The following is a 22,442-nucleotide window of genomic DNA, read 5'->3' as shown; positions in this document are numbered from 1 at the left end:
TTTGACAGAATCCCACGCCAAAGGCTCTTAAGCAAAATAAGCAGTCATGGGCTAAGAGGGAAGGTCCTCTCATGGTTAAGTACTGGTTAAAAGACAGGAAACAAAGGGTAGGAAGAAATGCTCAGTTTTTACAAAAGAAAGGGTCCCTGTAGTGAGGGGGATTGACTGCCCTCAGTCCCGGAGTGGGACGGGCCCCTCACTTTGAAACCTGGTGGGCGGAGCCATGCCATGCTCAACCCTCCCGCCGGAAGTTCAGAGGGCAGGACAGGAAGTACAAAAGACAGGCCAGAGAACTCAGTTGGGGCCCAGCTGCTGGAGGAGCCAGATGCCTCCTGTGAGCTCCCGAGCTGGGAGGCTGCCACAGTCCCCGAGGAATCTGAGGACTAGTCAGGACCATTACAGACCTGAACAGAGAGGAGCTCCAAGCCCTGACAGAGGCCCTCTTCCTGGATGACCCTCTACAGAGCCAGGTGGCCCTGAGAGGGAGTTAGGAAGTGGCCCGGGGTAGTCGACTCCGGTCTGGCTGCAACGCTGCCAGTGAGTGAGTCAGCGTATTGCGGTCAGGATCTCTGCTGACCCAGTGGCAGACTGCTCTGCCACTGCTAGGGCCCTGGGCCGGAATGCAGTGGAGTGGGTGGGCCTGTGTCCCCCCTGCCACCCCAATCCGTGGGTGGCAGTCTCCCCCTCTCTTAGACAAGAAGCTTGCGCTTGTTTGCCCTCCGCTAGAGTTAGGAGGCCCGACTGTTTTGCGGCTCAGCCTGAGTGCAGACCTGAGCTCACAGACTCTTTGTTGCCCCGCCCTGACCAGGAACTGGGCTCTGTAACCATGTTTGTCATTCAGCCCTGATCACGGACCCGCACTCAGGTCTCCCATCGCCCTGCTGATCCCCACTCCAGGCGACCTCCCAGAGACATAGTGAGGTGGAGTGGCCATCCACAGACCCGAATGGGGAGGGGCCATTCCCCCCAACGGACTACAGTCCCCAAAGGATCTGTACTGAGACCTTTGCTGTTAAACATCCATAAATGATCTGGAAAAAGGGGTAAACAGTGAAGTGGCAAAATTTGCAAACTATGAAATTACTCAAGGTACTTAAGTCCAAAACTGACTGTGATGACTTACAAAGGGATCTCACTTGACTAAATAACAAAATGGCAGATGAAATTCAGTGTTAAATGCAAAGTAATGCACATTGGAAAACATACTCCCAACTATACCTACAAAATGATGGGGTCTATATTAGCTGTTATCACTCCTGAAAGAGATCTCAGTGTCATTGTGGATAGTTCTTTGGAAACATCCGCTCAATACGCAGCAGTGGTAAAAAAAAGCTAACAATGTTAGGAACTATTAGGAAAGGGATAGATAATAAAACAGAAAATATCATAATGCCACTGTATAAATCCATGGTACACCCACACTTTGAATACTGTGTGCAGTTTTCATCCCATCTCAAAAAGGTATATTAGAATTGGAAAAAGTATAGAAACAGGCAACAAAAATGATCAAGGGTATGGAACAGCTTCCATATGAGGAGAGATTAAAGAATGTGACTTTTCAGCTTGGAAAAGAGATGACTAAGAGAGGACATGATAGAGGTCTATAAAATCATGAAGGGTGTGGAGAAAGTGAGTAGGGAAGTGTTATCTACCTCTTCACATGACACAAGAACTTAGGGGGTCACCCAATTAAATTAATAGGCAGCAGGTTTAAAACAAACATAAGGAAGTGCTGTACTTTTTCACACAAAGCACAATCTATCTGTGGAATTGCTTGCCATGGGATGTTTTGAACACCAAAAATATAATTGGGTTCAAAAAAGGATTAGCTCCATCAATGGCTATTAGCCAAGATGATCAAGGATAATACCCCATGCTCCAGGTGTCTCTAAACCTCCAACTTGCCAGAAGCATCTGGCACTGTCGACTGAGAGAGGATACTGGGGTAGATGGATCATTAGTCTGACTTATTGTGGTCATTCTTATGTTCTTATGTATTCACCTTTCCCAGAAATTTCCTGGGAAGCCCACTTAACTTTAAAAGTTCACTTATCTGACACTTGTGTAAAAGAGACTTTTGAAGCTCATAACAATTTCTAACGTTTACATTAGTCATGTCTCTCCCTTTAGAGATGTTAATACTAATTCCACAACATTACATAAACATTTGTATTTTTAATACAATGAACTCATAAGATATTTAAACTTAATTTAATAAGGCTTAACTTTTTTCCTGGTTTGTCCAGGATATCACTGGAAATTGCCATATCTGTCATACCCTTCTCTTGGATGAATTAAATATATCGAGCTTCTTAAATCTTACTATGAGGCATATATTCTAGACTTCAAATCATTCTTTTGGTTTTTTCTGAACGCTTTTCAATTTTTTAAAATCGTTTTTGAAGTGTGGACACCAGAAGTGGACAGAGTATTCCAGGAATGGTCTCACCAATGTTGTATATGATGCTACCTTTCTACTCCTACTTGCTATTCCCCTACTTATGCATCCAATAATTGTATTTGCCCTCTTAGTGGCAACATTGGACTGGGAGCTCATGTTCATTTGGTTATCTACAATTACATCTAAGCCCTTTTCACTGTCACTGCATTCTAGGATACTGTCTCGCATCTTGTAAGTGCAACCTACATTTGTTGTTCTTAGATATCTGTCCTTGCATTTTAGGACCGACAAGGTGGGTGGGATAATATTTTTTATTGGATTAAGTTCTGTTGGTGAAAGAGACAAATGTTTAAACTTTCCAGAGCTCTTCTTCAGGTCTGGAAAAGATAACTGTGTCATAGATAATACAAGATGGGACAGATGAAGTGTAAGAGGTTAACACATGTTGCAAGAAACCACTTAAAATGAAGTGGGCAATTAACACTTCTGCAGTCATAGAACAGAGGAGAGTTAGTAGATTACAAATTGTTGTAGATTACAAATTGTTGTAATGAACCATAAAATTAGACTCTGCTGAAACCATGAGTTTTACTGTCTAGCAGAGTTATGAATTTAAATTCCTTTGCTTGTCTTTTGAAGGTGTTGTGCATGTTTCCTTTGAGGACAAGGACTGATAGGTTAGATACCAAGTGATCACTCTGTGAAAAATGTTCGCCCATAGGTGATAGGGTTTTTTTGGCTATCATCATTTTTTTATGTGAGTTCATTCAACAGCATAGTGATTATATGGTTTCACCAACATAGTTGTTGCTGGTTCATCAAATGTGAAGCCCAAAAACTTGTCTGTTTCACCACCAGAGGTTGGTCCAATAAAAGATAATATCTCATCAACCTTGTCTATTTCATATTTTGGGACCAACACTGCAGCCTTGCATTTTAATATAGCCAAATGCATGTTTGTTCAAATGAGCCTATCTTGCTAAGCAATCCAGACTCAACTGCATGACTCACCTATTTCCATCATTATTTACTACTCCACCAATTTTGTGTCATCTGCAAATTTTACCAGCATTGATTTTATATTTCCTTCCAGATTATTGACAGAGATACTGAATAGCATTGAACCAAGAACAGATTCCCCCAAGGCCCCACTAGAAATCCCCCGAGGAGGATGATTCCCCATTTGCAATTTTTATGACCTATTTAATTCATTTAATATAGGCTACATTGATTTTTGTATAGAGCTAATTTTTTATCAGAATGTCATCCAGGACTAAATCAGTGCCTCACAGAAGTCCAAGTATATTATGTCAACAAAATTATCTTTTATCAACCAAACTTGTAAGCTCATCAAAAAACAGTACCAAGTTTGTTTGACAAGACCTATTTTCCATAAAACCCTGTTGATTGGCATTCACTATGCTTCCTTTTTAAAATTATCTACAGATCGTATCCCATATCAACCTTCCCACATTTTGCCTGGGAGTGATGTCAGACTATCCAGCCTATACCTGGGTCATTACATTTACTCTTTTTTAAATATTGGCAGAACATTTCCTTTTTTCCCAATTCTCTGGAGCTTCCTCAGTATTCCAAGATTTGTTAAAGATCAACATCAGTGGTTCAGATCCAACATCAGTGGTCCTTTGTCCAATTCTTTTAATACCCTTAGATACAAATTATCTGGTCCTTCCAGTTTTAAAATGCTTAACTTTAATAGTTGCGCTTTAAAATTTTCCATAGGTATTGATGGAATAGAAAGTATTTCCTTATCTCTGTAAGATATGAATACATCAGCCTGCTTCATTCCAAATACAGAACAGAAATATTTATTGACTACTTCTGCCTTTTCTGCATTACTATTAACAATTTTACCATCCTTATCTATTATTGCAGTGGTTCTCAATCTTTTGTACTGGTGACCCCTTTCACACAGAAGCCTCTGAGTGTGACCCCCCCTTATAATATATTTAACACCATTATAAATGCGGGAGCAAAGCGGGATTTGGGGTAGAGGCTGACAGCTCACAACCCCCCATGTAATAACCTCGTGACCCCCGAGGGGTCCCCACCCCCAGTTTGAGAACCCCTGCACTATTGGATCTATACCATTGTTAGGATTTTATTTGTTCCTGAAAAATTTAAAGAATTCCTTATTGTCCTTAATCCTACTGACCATAATTTTTTTTTTAACTTCATTTTCCCTTGTCAACTGTCTGCATTTCCTAACTGCTGATTTATACTCATTGCTATCCACTTCCCCATTTTTCCATTTGTTATAGGTATTCTTTTTTATTTTAATTGATACTTTCATTTACTCTTTTTACTAGGATTTCTTTTCACACAAGAAGCCTTTTTATGTGTGTCACGGGATCCCCAGGGTGCAGTCTGGGACTGTGGGACCGCTGTGCCCCCTTAACTCTCCAGCCTGTGCTGTTTCTTGCAATGCTTTGCTAGTGCCTTCAGGCACCATTATTACTCAGCACAACCGCATATGCAGCCCCACACCCAGCTAGATTGCATGAGTGCTCCCAGAGCCACTCATGAATCACCCAAAGAAAGGCACCAGCCAAAGCCCCCCAGCTCCCAGCTTTGTACTTCAGGAACATACCGTCTTGCACTATTCACGATGAGCAGTGCAAATTTATTAATTGTTCCCCACTTCATCAATGGAAAGTGGATATACAGTAGCCTTTGCAAACCTGAGCAGATTTACCACATACTTCAGGCAAACTCACTAGTAAAGATAAAACAGTTAAACCAATTTATTGACTGCAAAAGATAGATTTTAAATGATAGGCAAAAAGTTAGAGTTAGTTACCAAAAGAAAAGAAAATTTAAGCTCGTAGTCTAAACTCTCAACCCTATTAGACTGGGCAACATCTAGATTAAATAGTTTTTCTGACCCCGCTGGATACTGCAGTCCTTAGTATACTGGTTTGTCCCTTAAACCTGGGCCAGTCTCCTCTGTTGGAGTGTCCAGTCTTCTGAGTCTCTTTGTTGCTTGCAGCATAGATGGGGGCAGGAGAAAGGCAAAGCATGTGGCCACTATGTTCTGTTTTATATCCTTAGTCCATGTACTTGTAGAATACAAGTCCAGGCATGTCTGGAGAGCATTGCTGAGTCACAAGGTGAAGCAATACCCTGGTGTGTCTCCTGTGAGTGAGTCATTGAATTGTAACTCCTCCGCTGGAAAATGGCTGGTGATATCTGTTCAGCATCTGTTGGTTACCTCTTCTCTTATCATTGTCTCCTTTGAGCAAGTATCTGGGTGCTTCCCAAACCACAGCATATTTTAGTGAAAACCATATAACACAATTCTTATAATTTCGTATGCATTGATGATATATATATATTTAGATAGAACAATGGCTTCCAGCAGATCATAACCTTTCCCCGATACCATACATGGCATGCTTTATATGCAAGATCACAATTATATATAAACGAGGAATATGGGGGTTACAGGACGCTCCAGCAAAGTATAGACTGTCACAGTGTGATTAGAGATTTGTGGGTTTCCTGGGCATTTAAAAAAGCATTCTTAAATAACTCTCCATTATCACTTTTATTTTTATGTTTAAATGTTTCCTCCCACTCAATTTTTCTCATGTTTGTTTTTGGCACTGAGAATTTGTTCATTTTTAAAGCACCAAGAGCGTATATATTACGGGTCAGGACTACATTCTGTTGGCACACAACGAATGAAATTAGTGTTTGATCACTTCCATCTGAGCAACCATCAGTTTTTAGTTCAATGATCAGTTCATCTTTATTGGTTAGACTGAAGTCTAATAGTGCAACCAACTTGGGGTAATTCTATATGTTTGACGCACTGGGTTTTTTTTGTGCTAGAAAGTTACCATCTATAATTTTTAGATCTCAAGGATGCTTTACTAATGGCAGCATGAGACCTCTAACATATGTTTCCATGATGGAAATAACCCTTGATAACTCAGTGTTTCTAGACTTTAAGACCTGGCTTGACAAAGCTCTGGCTGGGACAGTTTAGTTGGTGCTGGTTCCTGCTTTGAGCAGGAGGTTGGACTAGATGACCTCCTGAGGTCTCTTCCAATCCTAATATTCGAGGATTACAGATAGATGTTTATGGATCTGCTCATCCTATTCCCTTATCTGTTTTAATGGCCTGTAACAGACCTCCACCAGTACCTCATCTTGTGATTTATCAGACCATTGAACCATAAGCAGTTCAGATCCTGTTCGTCTCAGTTGTGCATAACTTTAAAGCTCGTAATGGTAGAGTGCCATCCCCCTCCCCTTCTACCCACTCTTTTTGCTAAATAGGGTGTATCCAGTGTCTTTAAAACATTCTAGTCATGTGGCTCCTCCCACTGGGTTTCAGTAATAGCAATTATATGAAAGGAAAAAGGAGATATGCAAGAGGTTGTTGTAAATCCTCTCTCTAACTGTGCAGATTTATTTATAGTTTTGACCCTGAAACGGGAGAAGTGTCAGATATTCATGAAGTCCACTAGGGATTTTGCTATTGATTTTATGTGGAAAGCACTCAGACGTTATGGTGATAGGTATAAAACTGTAACATCTGATCTGTTTCTTCATGCAAGTAATATTTTCCTTACACTGTTGAACAGCTTACCTCTTTGGATGCATTCGTCATTGGTGCAGTAGCTAAGGCAGTTGCCACCACCATCACCTACCCCATGCAGACAGTACAATCAATTTTACGGGTGAGTATTAGTTATACTGAAAATAGGTCCATCTAACTCCAGGCGAAGGCAGCTCTGCCTCTGGAGGCCACTACTGAACAACCCAAGACCTCTCTATTCAAGAGTCTTTGCTAGACGGACTTCTCTTATCTTGCTGATTATGTTGAAGGTCATTGGCAGGTCTTACCATTTGTAAGAGCCTAGACTTGGGCTTTTGTGTTGCCTTGCCAGTGGAGCCTGCCGGAACTTCAGTAGGGATAGGGCAGTCTCATAAGCAGGTAATAGTAATTACAATATAGCACATTTATGTAGTGTCTTTCACAAAACTGTTGAGGCACCTTAAAATTTAAAGGCTGCATAAAATGTGGATTTAAAGACTGCATAAAATGTGGATTCTGAATATAAATAGAAAATAGGTTCCATTACCACAGAAAATAAAATTTAAAAACTAAATACTAAAGACCAAGTGATGGAAGGTAAACTAAAAAAGCAAATAATATACATAAGGTTTGCTTTACTTAGTCAAACCACTACTTGCTTTCAGCGGTGGCCAATATTTGACACATCAGAGGAAAGTGAACTCATAAATAATGCACCTAGCTCAAGAGTGACCAACCTGAGCCTGAGAAGGAGCCAGAATTTACCAATGAACATTGCCAAAGAGCCACAGTAATACATCAGCAGCCCCCCCGCACCCAGCGCCTCCCACCCACCGGCAGACCCGCCGATCAGTGCCTCCCTCTCCTTCCCGCACCTCCTGATAAGCTGTTTCGTGACATGCAGGAGGCTCAGAGAGAGAGGAGCGAGGGCATAGCAGGCTTAGGGGAGGGAGTGGGAAGGGGTGGAGTGGGGGCAGGGCCTGTGGCAGAGCCAGGGGTTGAGCAGTAAGCTCCCCCTGGCACATTGGAAAGTTGGTGCCTGTAACTCCAGCCCCGGAGTCAGTGCCTATACAAGGAGCCGCATATTAACTTCTGAAGAGCTGCATGTGGCTCTGGAGCCACAGGTCGGCCACCCCTGACCTAGCCAATTGCCCAGTGCTGTACACTAATTGGAGTGGTGAGGGAATCGCTCAGTCCTGATCTTTGGAAGCAGTCAGTACATCCTGCAGCATGTAATATGAATACCTTTATTTTAGCTTGGGTAGCTATACATGTTGACATTGGTGTAGTAATATAATAGAGATAAAATTTGTAGTAACTATTCAAAGTCATATCTGCTTACTTTAATACTAAGTATTTAGCACTGTAGAGCCAAGTGTGGTAGAATTAGTTGGATGTTTGCATGGAGCATGGATCATCAATAACGCTCTGTATTTGTCACGGACGTAATGGAAGTCACGGATTCTGTGACTTCCTGTGACCTCTGTGACTTCTGCAGCAGCCGGTGTGGCTGACTCTAGGACCGCCCGAGCAGCTGGACCTGGAGCCAGCTGCTCGGGCGGCCCTTGGGACAGCTACACTAGCCACTGCTGGAGTGGTTTTGCAGCCAGCCTCTCGGGCAGCCTCACAGCCAGTGGTACCAACCGATGGCCTGGGCAGCTGGCCTCAGGGACCACCCGAGCAGCGGCCGATGCAGCTGGCCCTGAGGACCGCCCGAACAGCAGTCCCAGGGCAGCGGGAGTAGCCATTGCGATTCTGGGGCGGCCGGAGCAGCGGGGCTCCTCTTTTCCCTCCCTCCCTACCCCCCGGCCGTGGCCAGAGTAGCAGTAAGCCCCACCCCCTCAGCTGGTGCCATGGAGTCCCCTGGGGCTCTCCCCCTGCAGCTGGTGTTCCGGGCTCCCATCCACCCACAGCGCCCCCGCCCCCCAAAAGAAAGATTCAATCAGAGGTATTTATGGTATAAATCATGGACAGGTTACGGGCCGTGACCTGTCCAAGACTTTTACTAATAATACCCATGATTAAATCTTAGCCTTAATCATCAGTACAGTTGTAAATGAAGTTCCAGTTCTAGCACTAAGTTCTGCCCTTGCTTACACCTGTGTAATTGCACTGAAGTTAATGGCTTTGCATAGATGGGAGGGCGTAATCTGTCCTGGTGAACCTTTAACTCAGTGATGCACAAGCCAGAAAGAACTCGGCTTGAATTTCGGATCCCAGATTGATTTTTGCAGGATTGGTAATTAGAAAAATAATCTTGAAAATGAGAATTGTTTTACAGGGAGTCAATGAAACATAATAGCATTGTGTAGTTCTGTGTTTATGATTGGAGTTTCAGAGTAGCAGCCATGTTAGTCTGTATTCGCAAAAGAAAAGGAGTACTTGTGGCACCTTAGAGACTAACAAATTTATTTGAGCATAAGCTTTCATGAGCTACAGCTCACTTAGCTGTAGCTCACGAAAGCTTATGCTCAAATAAATTTGTTAGTCTCTAAGGTGCCACAAGTACTCCTTTTCTTTTTATGATTGGAGTGGAACTGGAGTTTAAAATCAATAAGATTTCACCTGTAGCAAACAATGTTTTAATGCTGGAAGTATGATATCAAATAAACTAGGTCAGTAAAAGCTTTGGCCACACTCTTCTGCACTGATTGCAACCTTTTGACAGCACACGCTGGAAGACATGAAAATAGATGTAGGATAATCAATCCTAGAAATTACCTTAGAATTTAGTAGCCTCTCTGCATTTTACCTGTTCATTAGGGTTCTTGGTCTGTCAGTGAGGGTTATGGTTAGGAGGAAATAATCCCAATAAATTGTTAACACTGTTTCTTTCCTTTCCCTTTCAGTTTGGACGGCACAGATTGAACCCTGAAAACCGGACACTAGGCAGTCTTAAGAATGTTCTCTATCTTCTTCGACAGAGAGTAAGGTGAGCTTTCTAGTTCCTGTCTTAATGACGCATATCCTCCCACAAAAGAATGGGCTTTTAACATATTGGCAGTTAATATTGCTGGGCCTGACCATTATTTATTTTCACCCACTTGAACTAGTAACCCAATTCCACTTGTTGACTATTGCAAAACAGGGATGGGAGAGCAAGTAACAACTTTCAAATTAAATATCTGCATGTTGTTCAGAGTGAGGTGATTCTATAGATAGCAACTTAGTCAGCCTCTCCTCTAGAAAAGAGTTAAGTTTCCTGCATAGAATGTTTACCCTTCTCTATTGAGCCCATATGTTTCAAATCTAAGTAGCTGAGGAGACTGGGAATAGGATAAGTAATCCTAATTCTGTGTCTGTAATTTAACTTCTAACTTTAATTAGTAATAGGTGAGTAGCTACTGTAGGTCAGTGCTGCTCTAAGGCTGTTAGTTAGTTGGCCGATAAGTCTGACAGGCAAGTGTCTGCATCGTAACTGGCTTCTTTGCTGACAATCTCTGCATAGAGGCCAAAAGTTGACTATGCCATGGAAACTGACTTACTTTCCTCAACAAAATATGAAGTATTCTGGTGGGGTAGAGTGTGTGAGAAGCTTGTTCAGTTTCCCATGCTTTGTCCCTTTTCTAGGGATAGAGGAAGAGCTTCAGCATGCAGAACTATCAATGCAGGCAGCATTTCTCATTAGTGCTGTAATTTGCTTAGAGAAAACTTCACATTTGTCAAACCTGTTTCTTCTTAGGCGTTTTGGATTGGTGGGACTCTACAAAGGCCTTGAAGCAAAGCTCCTGCAGACCGTCCTCACTGCTGCACTCATGTTCCTAGTCTATGAAAAACTGACTGCTGCTACCTTCACAGTCATGGGATTAAAGCATTCACAGAAGCACTGAGAAAGTGATCTGTGCAGCACAATGAGCATGGAAATAAACTGGGGGTCTGGAGAGGGAGGTCCAATATCTGAGGAAAGGCTGGGTAGCAAAGAATTCTCTCTCTAAGGTCACCTCCTTCTCCGTTACTTTCCATTCTTATTGTCTCTGTCTCAGAAGCTGCGTGAAGAGAAGTTTAGAGTGAAGTCCATAGGATTTGCTGCCAGCTCTCTTTGTGGTGGCTTGTTCACTGTATTGACATTTTGCGACCCAATTGTATTAAGAAATTAAATGGAAAAGATTATTTTAGCACCTGAAATTAAGATTTGTTAATTACTGGAGTGGTTTGGTTGGCTCTTTTAGGAGGAGGGAATATTTTAATGCATTTAATTTGCCTTTTTTTCAACTTGCCCTCAGCCATTCTCCTCCCTGTACTGGCTATCAGCAGCTCCCTGTCAGGTATACATCTCACCTGGTATTTGGTTCATTAAAATAATTCATGCAGAACCGGGTTTCTGGCATAGTTTCCATTTAATTTCTGATATTTTTTTCTGGTGGAGCATGACTGGATGTTATTCCAAATATCTGTCAGAAGATGAAACTTGTGAGAAACTAGCATGCTCATTTCCAAGGGCTGAGTGTGCTGTCCCTCGGAACCAACCCCCCCTCCCAGTGAACTTGGAACCCAAACACTGATTCTGTATGAATGGCAATGCACCTGGCTTTCTCAAGCCACTAGATTGGCCAGTAACTGAATATAGGGATTTCCATACTGCAGCAGGCATGTATTCTGTCTAGTCTGGTACTCCAGCTCCTTCCCTCCTGAAACTAATTGTTGGTTCATTTAATCCAGTACTCTGCCTCAAACAGGGACCAATGCCAGGTACCTCAGAGAGGAGAGTAAGTCCCTCCTATATCACAATTAATTATAAATGTTGTTTTTCTTCCTGGCCTCTGGAGGTGGTCAGTTTGTGCCATGAAGCATGAGATGAGGTAACTGTTGTCCCAGCTAGCGTAACTGCACGTGCTCTTCTTACTTATTTTTATTGTTGTATAGTCTTAGATCATGAAATTTTGTTAAGTCCCATTATAGCCTTTGCTATGCTTGCAGCAATACCATTTTAACATGTGATCTCATAATCCAGGTAAAATCATGCTGGGTCCGTAGTTGAATAGCAAAGACCTCTGGGGAAAAGTCAGGTACTGCAGGAAGTAGCATTTAGTAAATGGCACTCTTTTGAGGCATTATTGATTCCATCCCTGTAGTGTTGGGGAATGCTGATCTACCATCTTATGGATGAGAGTGAAAATTAAGACCTTGACTGCCTAGCACTCTTTGTGAGAGTAGTAGAGTAAATCCAGCCCAAATTCTGACATGGATAATTCTATCTGCCTAGTTAAATTCCCCCTTCAATTATAAGTAGATAATTTTTCAGTGGGACAACATCTTAATAAAGATTGTCTCATGAACTACCTCTCCTTCCATTCGTGATTGCAGGGACCACTTCCACTCCAATTTGCATTTATAGTACATCCCTCTGATAATTACAGCAATTGCTTACATAGGCAGGTGATATCAGTGAGATATTTAATATTTTAAGCTTCTTTTAATGCAATTTAGTTGCTGGAATCAAGGAGAAGAACCAGCACCGTGTGATCTGTTACTCGCTGTAGACCACCTGTTAGTGTTTAACGGATCACTAGTGATCCACAGGTTAGAGTTTGAGAACTGCTATCTTCACTTCCTGCATTAAATGATGGAGTAATATTGCTGTGCATTGCTAAACTGTTGTTGTGGCACATCCCAGAACTGGCTGTACTTTAGTGGTATACAGAGACATTCATATATTCAGTATTTGTATAGCAGGGAGTTTGTATAGTGCTTTGGAATTCACTTAGCTGAAAGCTGCAGTGTAGGCCAGGTAATAAAATTAAAACCAGATAGTGCTCTCCAGTCAATAACTCCTTCTTACACATACCTAACAAGAACAGGATGCTGCTTTCATTTTCCTAACAGCTAAATCAAATAAACAAACCAAGCTCTTCAATCTGGTGCACATACTGCAAGGGAAAAGGAGCAAGGTGTACTTCAGCCTGCCCAATAGCAATATGGCTTGCTCCTTTTGAGGGATGCCAGCACAGTGGCATGTCTCATTTCTCCCTTGTGAAGGAAACTGGAGTCAGTTGCTGATCCCACTCTACTTCCTTACTGATTCCTGTAGTAAAGGCTAGTATCTCTGATCCATTTATAGTAAACCAGATGAACCTTTTTCATTGTATATTCACCCCAAAACATGCTTCCGCAGATAAATGCTAAAAATAGCAGTGTAGATCTTCAGGCTCAGGCTGGAGCCTGGACTCTGAGATCCACCCCTCTTCCTGGGTTTCTGAGCTTGGGTTCCAGCCCAAGCCCAAACATCTACACTGCTATTTTTAGCCCCTGTAGCATGAGCCATATGAGCCTGGGTCAGTTAACCCTGGCTCTGAGACTCACTGTCATGGGACTCGTTCTGCAGTGCAGACATTCCCTGAGAGATGCTTATGTTACTTACACATCTTGTGAGTTCCTCTCTTCTTAATTTTTATTTTACAGTAACTCCTCGCTTAATATCCTCTGAGTTAACGTTGTTTCGCTATTAGGTCGCTGACCTATTAGAGAACATACTCCTTTAAAGTCCTAAAATGTTCCCTTATAATGTTGTTTGGCTCCTGCCACGTGATGCTTCTACCAGGGACTGGGTCGGGGTGCAGGGGCTTGCCTTGTTCCACCCGCCTGGCACCCGGACCCTGCTCCTTGGGTGGAATGCCAGGTGGGCAGAGAGGGACAGGAGCCCCAGGCAGGCAGAACGGGGTAAGCCCCCTGCACTTTGACCCCACTCCTCAGCAGGAGCCTTGGGTGGGCGGAATGGGGCGAACCCAATGCCCCTACTCCACTATACCCCTGCCTCAACCAAGCTTCACAATCATCATTGGTGAGTACAGTATTAAATTGTTTGTTTTAAAATTATTTAAAACTTATATTGTATATGTATCTAATGTCTTTTGTCTGGCAAAAAAAATTTCCCTGGAACCTAACCCCCCATTTACATTAATTCTTATGGGAAAATTGGATTCACTTAACATCCTTTCGCTTAAAGTTGCATTTTTCAAGAACATAACTAGGACGTTAAGTGAGGAGTTACTGTACGATCATTCACAAACATTTTTATTGAAATAGGGTATACTCTGAACAAGTGGTCAGCACAGCAAGGGGAGTTCTATTTTGAACCTAACCTAACTCCCAGAATTGTTACAAGCTACTACATCACTTTCCCTTTTCTGCTAAAGGTTCCATGTGGAGCAATATGGTTATGAGAAAAGGAACTATCAAGGTTTATGAGTTAATCACATGTTATTTAATGCACCCAATGGCTAGTGCAAAAATACTTCAGAGTACTTTCTCATGATGTAAGATGTAACTATTTATTGATAATACAGGATAAACCTAACGGTCTGAATTCTTTGGTGTGTTAAGGTTATTTGCCCTCCATAAAGTGGTGCACTTTCAATTCACATGGTCCTGCAAGGATGTGGGGCAAGTATGACTTTAAACTGAGCCTGTGTCTACACTACCACTTAGGGGTGTGAATAAACCCCACTGTGACGGGGTGTACTGTCCCTGCACTGGAGCGGAAGGGGTTAAGTCAGCGCTCTTAGCAGCAGAAGCCATGCCCCCCCCTCGACTCTGTTGGGCATGCTCCGACTGCTGCTGCAGTATAAAAGGGTGAAGCCTAGCTCAGTCTGGGCTGACTGCTAAGGAGGAAGGACACTTGGTAGGGCGTCCAGCCCAGGAGCTGTTACAGCCCTTGCCTACGGGAGCTGAAGAGCCCAAGACCCAGACCAGAGGCCTGTGGCCAGCGGAACCCCAGGGAGCATACTGTGCCAAGGAGCCTGGAGGGCCCTATGGACCATTGCTACAGGCAAGCAGGTAGGAAGCCATCCAGGGAGGATGGATGAATGGTACTTCCCACCCTCATGAGGTCAGCGTGTTTTGGTGGGACTCCCCGCTGACCCAGTGGCGGACCACTCTGCCACTATTAGGGCCCTGGGTCAGGGCCTCATGGAGTCAGGTGGATCCGGATCCTCTTACCGGGGCCACCATCCCCATGGTGAGGCCCCCCAGCTGCTGACCACTAAGCCACACTACGCTGCAATGGAAGGTGATTATATTGACTCCGGCTGCGAGGCTGCACTACCCTGCATCCAAGGGTGGTTGTATTGACTCTGGCCATTGGACTAAGCGACCCTGAGGCTGCGTGCAGCCTCATTGGCTTTAACATGGGTGGGGGGAAGGAATAACACACCCTTGCCCCACCCCCAGGGTGATGGGGTGTACTGGCCCGGTGACACCCTGCCCTGAGGAACATAAGTTACAATGACCTAAATATCACTGTGGACAGCACTATGTCCCTCCGACATAGCTATCACCACTCATTGAGGGTGGATTAATTAAGTTGATTGGAGAGCTCTCTACCATCAGCTTAGAGTGGCTACTCTAGAAAGTTTACAGTGGTGCAGCTGCACTGCTGTAATCTCTCTAGTGTAGCCATAGCCTATGGGTTGGGTACATGATACAAAGCAGGGATCCTATATAAGCACAGGGGGCAGCCGACCATTGTCATATGTAAGAAAGACTTGCAGGAGAGCCTCTACCCAGTCTGAAATGCTGATGAACCACAAACTCACAAGAATCGGTGACCTCTAACTAAGGGAGGGTGCATCTAAAGTCTTCTGTTATTTTCAAAGAGTTGTCAAGAGCTTTAAGAATAAAGTTAATGTTAAGAAATTTCTCTGCTAAGCCTGTATTCCTTGTTTTCTTGCCACCTAGTCTCTGAAGGCATTACATTAGAAGCCAAGACTGTCACAGCCTAGGTAGAACTCTGAGGGAGCATGTGTAAGCAACAGGGGGGCTCAGGAAACACTGGCTTTAGAGTCTAGGGCGGCTGGATGGTAACGTCCAACATCCCAAAGCAAGGCATCAGACAAGAGGGCCAGGACCTAGGCCCTGAACCCAGGACCTGGGCCTGTTGTCCTAGAACTAGAAAGGGTGATTAAATTCTACTCAACCAGTTGGCCTAGAAGTCATGGGTGGCACAAGAACCCCCCATTCAGGCAGGCTAGCCCCCTGCCTGACCTCTTCCGCTCAAGGCCCTGCCCATACCCTGCCCTTTCCACCCCTTTTCACCCGCTGGAGCCAGAGGAGTTCCGAGCCCTCCACCAGGCCCAGAGGAGCACCAGCCAAGCCTCTGAGTCCTTGGCCACTAACTGCCATGGCCTGCCAGCCAGTCAGAGCCACCCCAAGTTCCAGGGGAGAGGTAGAGTTACAGTGGAAAGAGGAGCAGCATGGGCAGGGCCATGGGAGAAAGAGCAGGATATTGGGCCTCATTCTGGGCATCCTTTTGGCAGTGGCATTCCAAAGGCAACAGGCCAGCGGCGTGCCTCCAGAGGGAGGTGTGCTGCATCTGACCTATTATACCCACCGCCCATGGTGTCGGTTCCTCATCAGGTATGAGACTCTCTCAATTGGTGGAAGGATCCAGACAATATGTGAGGATTCCGTGTGTTCAGCTTCCTCCCTCTATCACCATGACAGATGCATCCATGATGGTCTAGGGGGTGCACTTGGGGACTCACATTTCTCAGGGCAAATAGTCTGCCCATGAGACATAGCTACATGTCAACATCCTTGAACTGAGGGCAGTCAGGAATGACTGTATCCACTTTCTGCCTTTAATCAAAAACAGGTCCCTAAAAATCCTGACAGACAATATAGCTTGCATATTCTATACGAACCGATGAGGAGGGGCCAGATTCCCTTCTCTTTGTGACAAAGAGGTAAAGTTCTGAAATTGGTGCATAGCCAATTGCATCCTTATTTTAGCAACTTACCTTCCAGGGATACAAAACAGGTGAGCAGATGACATCAGCAGAGACATCTCCCAGAACTATGAGTGGGAATTGGAGACGGAAACATTTTTGCTCAAGGAGGGTTTGGGTCCTCTCTCTTTGGGAGATGCCTGTATTTTCCCCCAATGCCCGTTTCTGAAAGTGATAAACAAGATCAAGCATGACTAAGACAGGATCATATTAACAGTCCCAACGTGGGCCAGACAAATATGGTATCCTTGCCTGAATCACCTAGCTATTTGGCAGGCAATCAGCCTTCCATCCATTCCTCATTTTCTTTTCCAAGATGCCAGTCGGACTCTTCACGCCAACCTGAACATTCTTTGTCTCAAAGCTTGGCTCCTCGATGGTTCATGGGACTAGAGTCTAATTGTTCTAAGAAAGTACAACACGTATCTGCAAGATACACTTACCCCCACAAGTGGAAAAGGTTCAGCCTTGAGTGTGTCAAGAGAAGTGTTCCACCTGCTTACTCTTCTCTCTCTGCCATCCTTGATTACCTCTTAAAGCTAAAAACTAGACAAAATTATCCATGAGCTCTGTCAGGGTTCACCTGGCAGCTATAACAGCCCTTCATTCCCCTGGTTGAGGGATTCTCAGTCTTCGCTTATCGTACAATTGTAAGGTTTCTCAGCGGATTGGGGAACCTTTTCCCTCAACTAAGGAACTCATTCCTATCTGGGACTTGAATTTAGAATTTAGATGCCTTATGGCCCCCCTTTGAGCCAATGGGAAGAGGCCATCTCTTCTCTCATTAATTTATCTTGGAAGACAGTTTTTTTGGTGGCTATCACCTCTGCTCGAAGGGTTGGGGAAATAAGGGCTCTAAAAGCAGACCCTCCATTTATAATATTTTTCAAGGACGAAGTGTTATACCCACACCCTAAATCTTTGCCCAAGATGTCATCTGAGTTTCACATCAACCTGCTTATCCATCTTCCAGGTTTTTTCCCCCAAGCCACATCAGTACAGAGAGAAAGCCATTTTATACACTTTGGATGTTAGGCGGTGTGATGAGACATTAATCCGGCACTAGCCCTGGAGGAATTAATGTAGGCAAGAGAGGCCAGTGGCAGTTAGCTATAGGCTACACCTGGAGGGGAGCATAGGACACAATAAGGCTTAATTGGGAATGAAACCTCACCTGGGCAGAAACAGGCAGGGCCTCTATAAAGCCTAGGAGCTGAGTATAGATGGTGCTGCAATGAGGTGAGCCTGTAGTCAGACTCCCTGATACAAGGGGGGAAGTAGGAGCCTGAAAAAGGCAGTGTCAGAAGTGGTCCAAGGAAGGAGCAATAAAGTCAGAAAGTATAGAACATGCACTACTCGTTCAAGGGTCCTTGGACTGGAACCCAGAGAAGAGGGCAGGCCCAAGTTCCTCTACTAGCCACGGCGAGAGTGGTGCAATCAGTGCAGTGGATATGGAGACTGCCTGAGACTTGGTCTCTCATGGGACCCGGAATAGGAGGAGGAGTGTGACTTGGCAAGTTGGCTAAGCCATGAAGGAGAGGCGCTGCAGCTCCTGACTAGTGAGAGAGGGGCCACAGAGTGAGTGCTGTAGGCCTGGTCTACACTGGGGGGAGGGGATTGATCTAAGTTACACAACTTCAGCTACGTGAATAACGTAACTGAAGTCGACATACTTAGATCTACTTACCGCTGTGTCTTCACTGTGGTAAGTCAACAGGTGACGCTCCCCTGTTGACTCTGTCTGCGCCTCCCCTCCAGTGGAGTACCGGAGTCGACGGGAGAGCGCTCGGTGGTTGATTTATTGGGTGTAGACTAGAAGCGATAAATCGACCCCCCCATTGGATTGATTGCTGCCCGTTGATCCAGCGGGTAACATAGACAAACCCTGAGATGATGGGCTGAGCAACCACTGGATGGGACGGGGACAATGGCAAGCTAATTCCCCAGATGAGCCATGCCGAGGCGCCACTGACAGCTGAGTAGCAGACCCTGTTAAAGGAGGGCATTACCTTTTATTTGGATAGAACTAAGTCTTTTCTGAAATCACACAGACTGTTTGTGACTATTGTGCATAGGTTTAAAGGGTTCAGTGATTTCCACCCAGATACTCTCCAGGTGGATGTCTAATAGTATTATATTGTGCTATGAATCTGCAGACAGCCTCCTTCTAGGATATTGGCCCATTCCACAAGATCTCTGTCCACATCTATTGCACTAGTTAAGAATGTTCCTATTCTGGACATTTGTAAGGCTGTCATTTGGACCTCCATACATACCTTTTCCAAGCATTATGCAGTGGTGCAGTATTCTGAATAAGCCCTCTACTCCAGCTGGGTGTACTGCCTGGTAGTCACCTGAAGTGAATCACTCAGAGGGACACTGCTTGAAGAAAGAAGGAGCGGTTACTCACCTTATGCAGTGACTGGCGTTCTGTGAGACGTGTGTCCATGTGTGTTCCACTACCACCCTCCTTCCCCACTGCTTTAGAGTTTCCTCTGGGGACTTTATGGTAGAGAAGGAACTGAGGGCAGTTCATGCGCGCAGCCCTATATAGCCTTGGAAAGGGGCACAAGGAAGTATAGAGTGCATGCATGGGCCAAACAAGCACTACTACCAAAAATCTCCAATTAATAGCACAAAGGGTGCGAGCACACCTGACGTGGAGCACCCGTACGGGGACACACATCTCAAAGTCCAGTCACTGCATAAGGTGAGTAACCACTCCTTTCTCTTTCCATCCCCCGACCCCCCACATAACCACCAGAGTTATATTAACTTACTCACTGCTCCTTCTATTTGACATTTATACACCTCTCTTTTCTTTTTCTTTCCCTCTCCCTTTCGTCTGTATCTTACTTCCACCAATTTTACTCCTTTGTTTGGTTTGTTTTGTCTCTCTTGGGCAGTCAGCTGACTCACTTCCCTAACTATTCCTTCAGGTTATTAAAATGGCAAAAATAGTACACTTAAAGAAAAGGCCAATACTATCTTATTAAATAGATGTTAGACATCCTGATTGTTAAAGTCTGTCTACATTATTAAATGTTGGCAGATGTAAGACAGGGGGACAAGGAGGCTGATTCAAACAATTTGATATCTGCTTCCAGCATGGCTGATTTATCTTGGTAAGATTATACAATTATCAAACACAAATATGACAAAACACAAAATGTGAATCTATGAATTTCAAAGCAACTGAGTCATCTTTTAAATGTACATTTTACCAGGTCTGGTCCTGGTTTCCCCTTTCTATGCGCCTGAGCCAAGGACTGTCATTGACTTCAATAGGCTCTAGATCTGGCTCCAAAACTTCAGCGCCTTACAGGGTGCTGAAACCATGCTTAGATTGAAAGAAGAAAGAGAACATCTCTTGTCTTGCTCCGGTGACCTGGATTGATTGAGAAGCAACATTGCCAGGTTCTGAAAGAGGAGTAGCTCCCTGTCTTGTCCTTAGTGTTCAACATGCAGGTGTTCTTATATCTTTACGTCAATTACAGTAATATTGTTGTAAGCTACAGAGGTTTGGTTTATCATTGCAATTTTTGTTTTAGAAATTTAATTTAGCTGAAGTTTAAAGTGAAGGAAAGGAAGGAGGAATGTTTAATTTTTTTATGAAGTGTTTTTATATTATTTCTACTTTTGAATGTATGCATGAGTGTATGTGATGAACGAATAGATCTGTCCTGTTTTGATTGGGCTCTGGATGATGTCTATACAGCCTTTTGATATACGCTCTCACTCTTCCTCTCTCATTCATTCTCCAGTTTAATTCAGTGCCTATTCAGCCCTTCCTTAAAGTGATCAGCTTAGCAGCTGTGGAGGGATCCAATATTCCTGACACCAATATTCTAGTCACCAAATGCATCCGATGAAGTGAGCTGTAGCTCACGAAAGCTTATGCTCTAATAAATTTGTTAGTCTCTAAGGTGCCACAAGTACTCCTTTTCTTTTTGCGAATATTCCTGACAAAAACACATGCTGAATTTCTTTTCTGTATATATTTTCTTTTTCTCTTTGGTAGGATTAATTGATACACTAATTGCAGTCAGCAACACAAGATACTTTTTATCTGGGGTTGTCAACAGTTCCATATTACAAGGGACGTCCCTTATTTAAAAAGAAAATTACCTGCCCCGTACTAAAACGGTACGGGACGCCTTTTATCCTGTATTTCAACATATTACACATATTCTCATTATGTAAAGCCAGTTTTATTATTACCTCACTTTTCAATTATATAGTTTGTAAAATCAGAGAATTGGTCCCATGATTTACTGAACCAATGTACCTGTAGCGCAGAAGTTCCCAAACTATGGGGTGTGGCCCCGGCGGGGCAGGGGGCATGTGATAAGGTTATCGGAGGGGCACAAAGACCTGACTGGGGACATGCTGAAAGGCTGGAGTCAGGAGAGGGCTCTGTCCAGCAGGGGAAGTGGACAGGGCTCTGTGCAGGTGGTCTCAGCTGCCACCAACCAGCAGTTATGCTCCTCTGCTGGAGATATTGGCAGAGACTCTGTGAGCAGGGAATGGAAGGCTATACTCCAGGAGTGCTGACCCCCATGCCAGACAGAGCCCCTTCCTGGCCCTGGCCCTTCAGTGCAGTTCCAGGGCACACGGCCCCATCCACTTGCCCTGCCAGGTGGCGCCTACACAGGGAAAGACGATGGGGCCATGCTAAAGAGCTGGAGTCAGCAGGGGGCCCTGTCCAGCAGGGGGCCAATACTCACAGGTACATCTTTCCACTCCCCTCCCAACCCTGGCCCTGCAGTGCTGCCCTGTTCACTTCCAGAGCTGGGTCCCAGCAGCCAAGACTGCCGCAGGGAGCGGAAGGTTTCCTCAACTGCCCCATAATTAGTACCCTCCACCCACTGTGGTACTGGGCACCCCATCCCTGGCCCCGTAATACAGCATACTCCTCCTCCATAGGGGTGCTAAGAAAACAGTCCTGTATTGAAATACAATGTTGGCATGTTACTATTCTTGTCATTAAGACCCCAGACTTTCTCAATTGTTCATCAGTACCTTTTCAACTGCCCAGAATCTAGTATTATTTAATGAAATTTAAAAGTTCTAAAGTGAGAAATTTTCAGGAAAGATCTTCAGCAATCCCCAATGTTTTAGAAAATAAGAGCAGCTCTCAACCTCTAAAGGAGGGGCAAAGCGAACATCTGAGGCTTGGTGAAAGACAATTATTTTGCTCACTTATTAATTCCCAGGATTTAGTGAATAACTGAAATAAGATTAAAAATATGCCACCATGAAAGCTTTTGGATGCTGTGGGCAGTGTTGGTCACTTTCTGAAAAAAAGGAAATTGTTGGCTTTGAGAAATTGATAGTTACAATTCAAGGTATTTGATAGAGCCCATCTGGGACAGGGATGTAGGTAGCAATTTGAAATTTCTTTGTGCACACTGACTGAGTAAGTGCCTCCTGTATGTACACGTTACACTCAAGTTCCTAAAATGGAGATGCCATGACATACAACATAACTAAAGCACTAGGTACAGTTGGATACAGAGATTTACCAGTGTGAGAATAAAAGCCTGGTGAGGAGAAATTAGTGTCAATTCTCATAAGAAATATTGCCCCGTAGGAAACTAAAGTTACATGCTGTGATGTTAGTAACACGCTGCTAATATTTTAACAAGGATCCGTCAAACATTTCCTCCTTAGCCTGTGAGAAAAAACATGTATTATGGATCTGAGTGTTGTAGACAAGGAGTGAGAGACTAATCTATTCATTTGTTCATCA

General features: G+C 44.0%; 1 protein-coding gene across 3 annotated transcripts in view; it reads left to right on the top strand.

Moving 5' to 3' along the window:
* Positions 1-11,281, top strand: part of SLC25A17 (solute carrier family 25 member 17) — a 51,728-nt gene extending 40,447 nt beyond the window's left edge. For all 3 annotated transcript variants that reach the window (XM_043502142.1, XM_038417049.2, XM_043502138.1), the window contains 3 exons: positions 7,015-7,110; positions 9,818-9,900; positions 10,651-11,281. In XM_043502142.1, coding sequence (XP_043358077.1) covers positions 7,015-7,110; positions 9,818-9,900; positions 10,651-10,798 — 327 coding nt within the window. In that variant the 3' untranslated portion in view covers positions 10,799-11,281. The remainder of the gene's footprint in view (positions 1-7,014; positions 7,111-9,817; positions 9,901-10,650) is intronic.
* The last annotated feature ends 11,161 nt before the right edge of the window (positions 11,282-22,442 follow it).

Source organism: Dermochelys coriacea, chromosome 1 (assembly GCF_009764565.3).
Source record: "Dermochelys coriacea isolate rDerCor1 chromosome 1, rDerCor1.pri.v4, whole genome shotgun sequence".
Lineage (NCBI taxonomy): Eukaryota > Metazoa > Chordata > Testudines > Dermochelyidae > Dermochelys > Dermochelys coriacea.
This window is presented reverse-complemented; position numbering and strand designations above follow the sequence as displayed.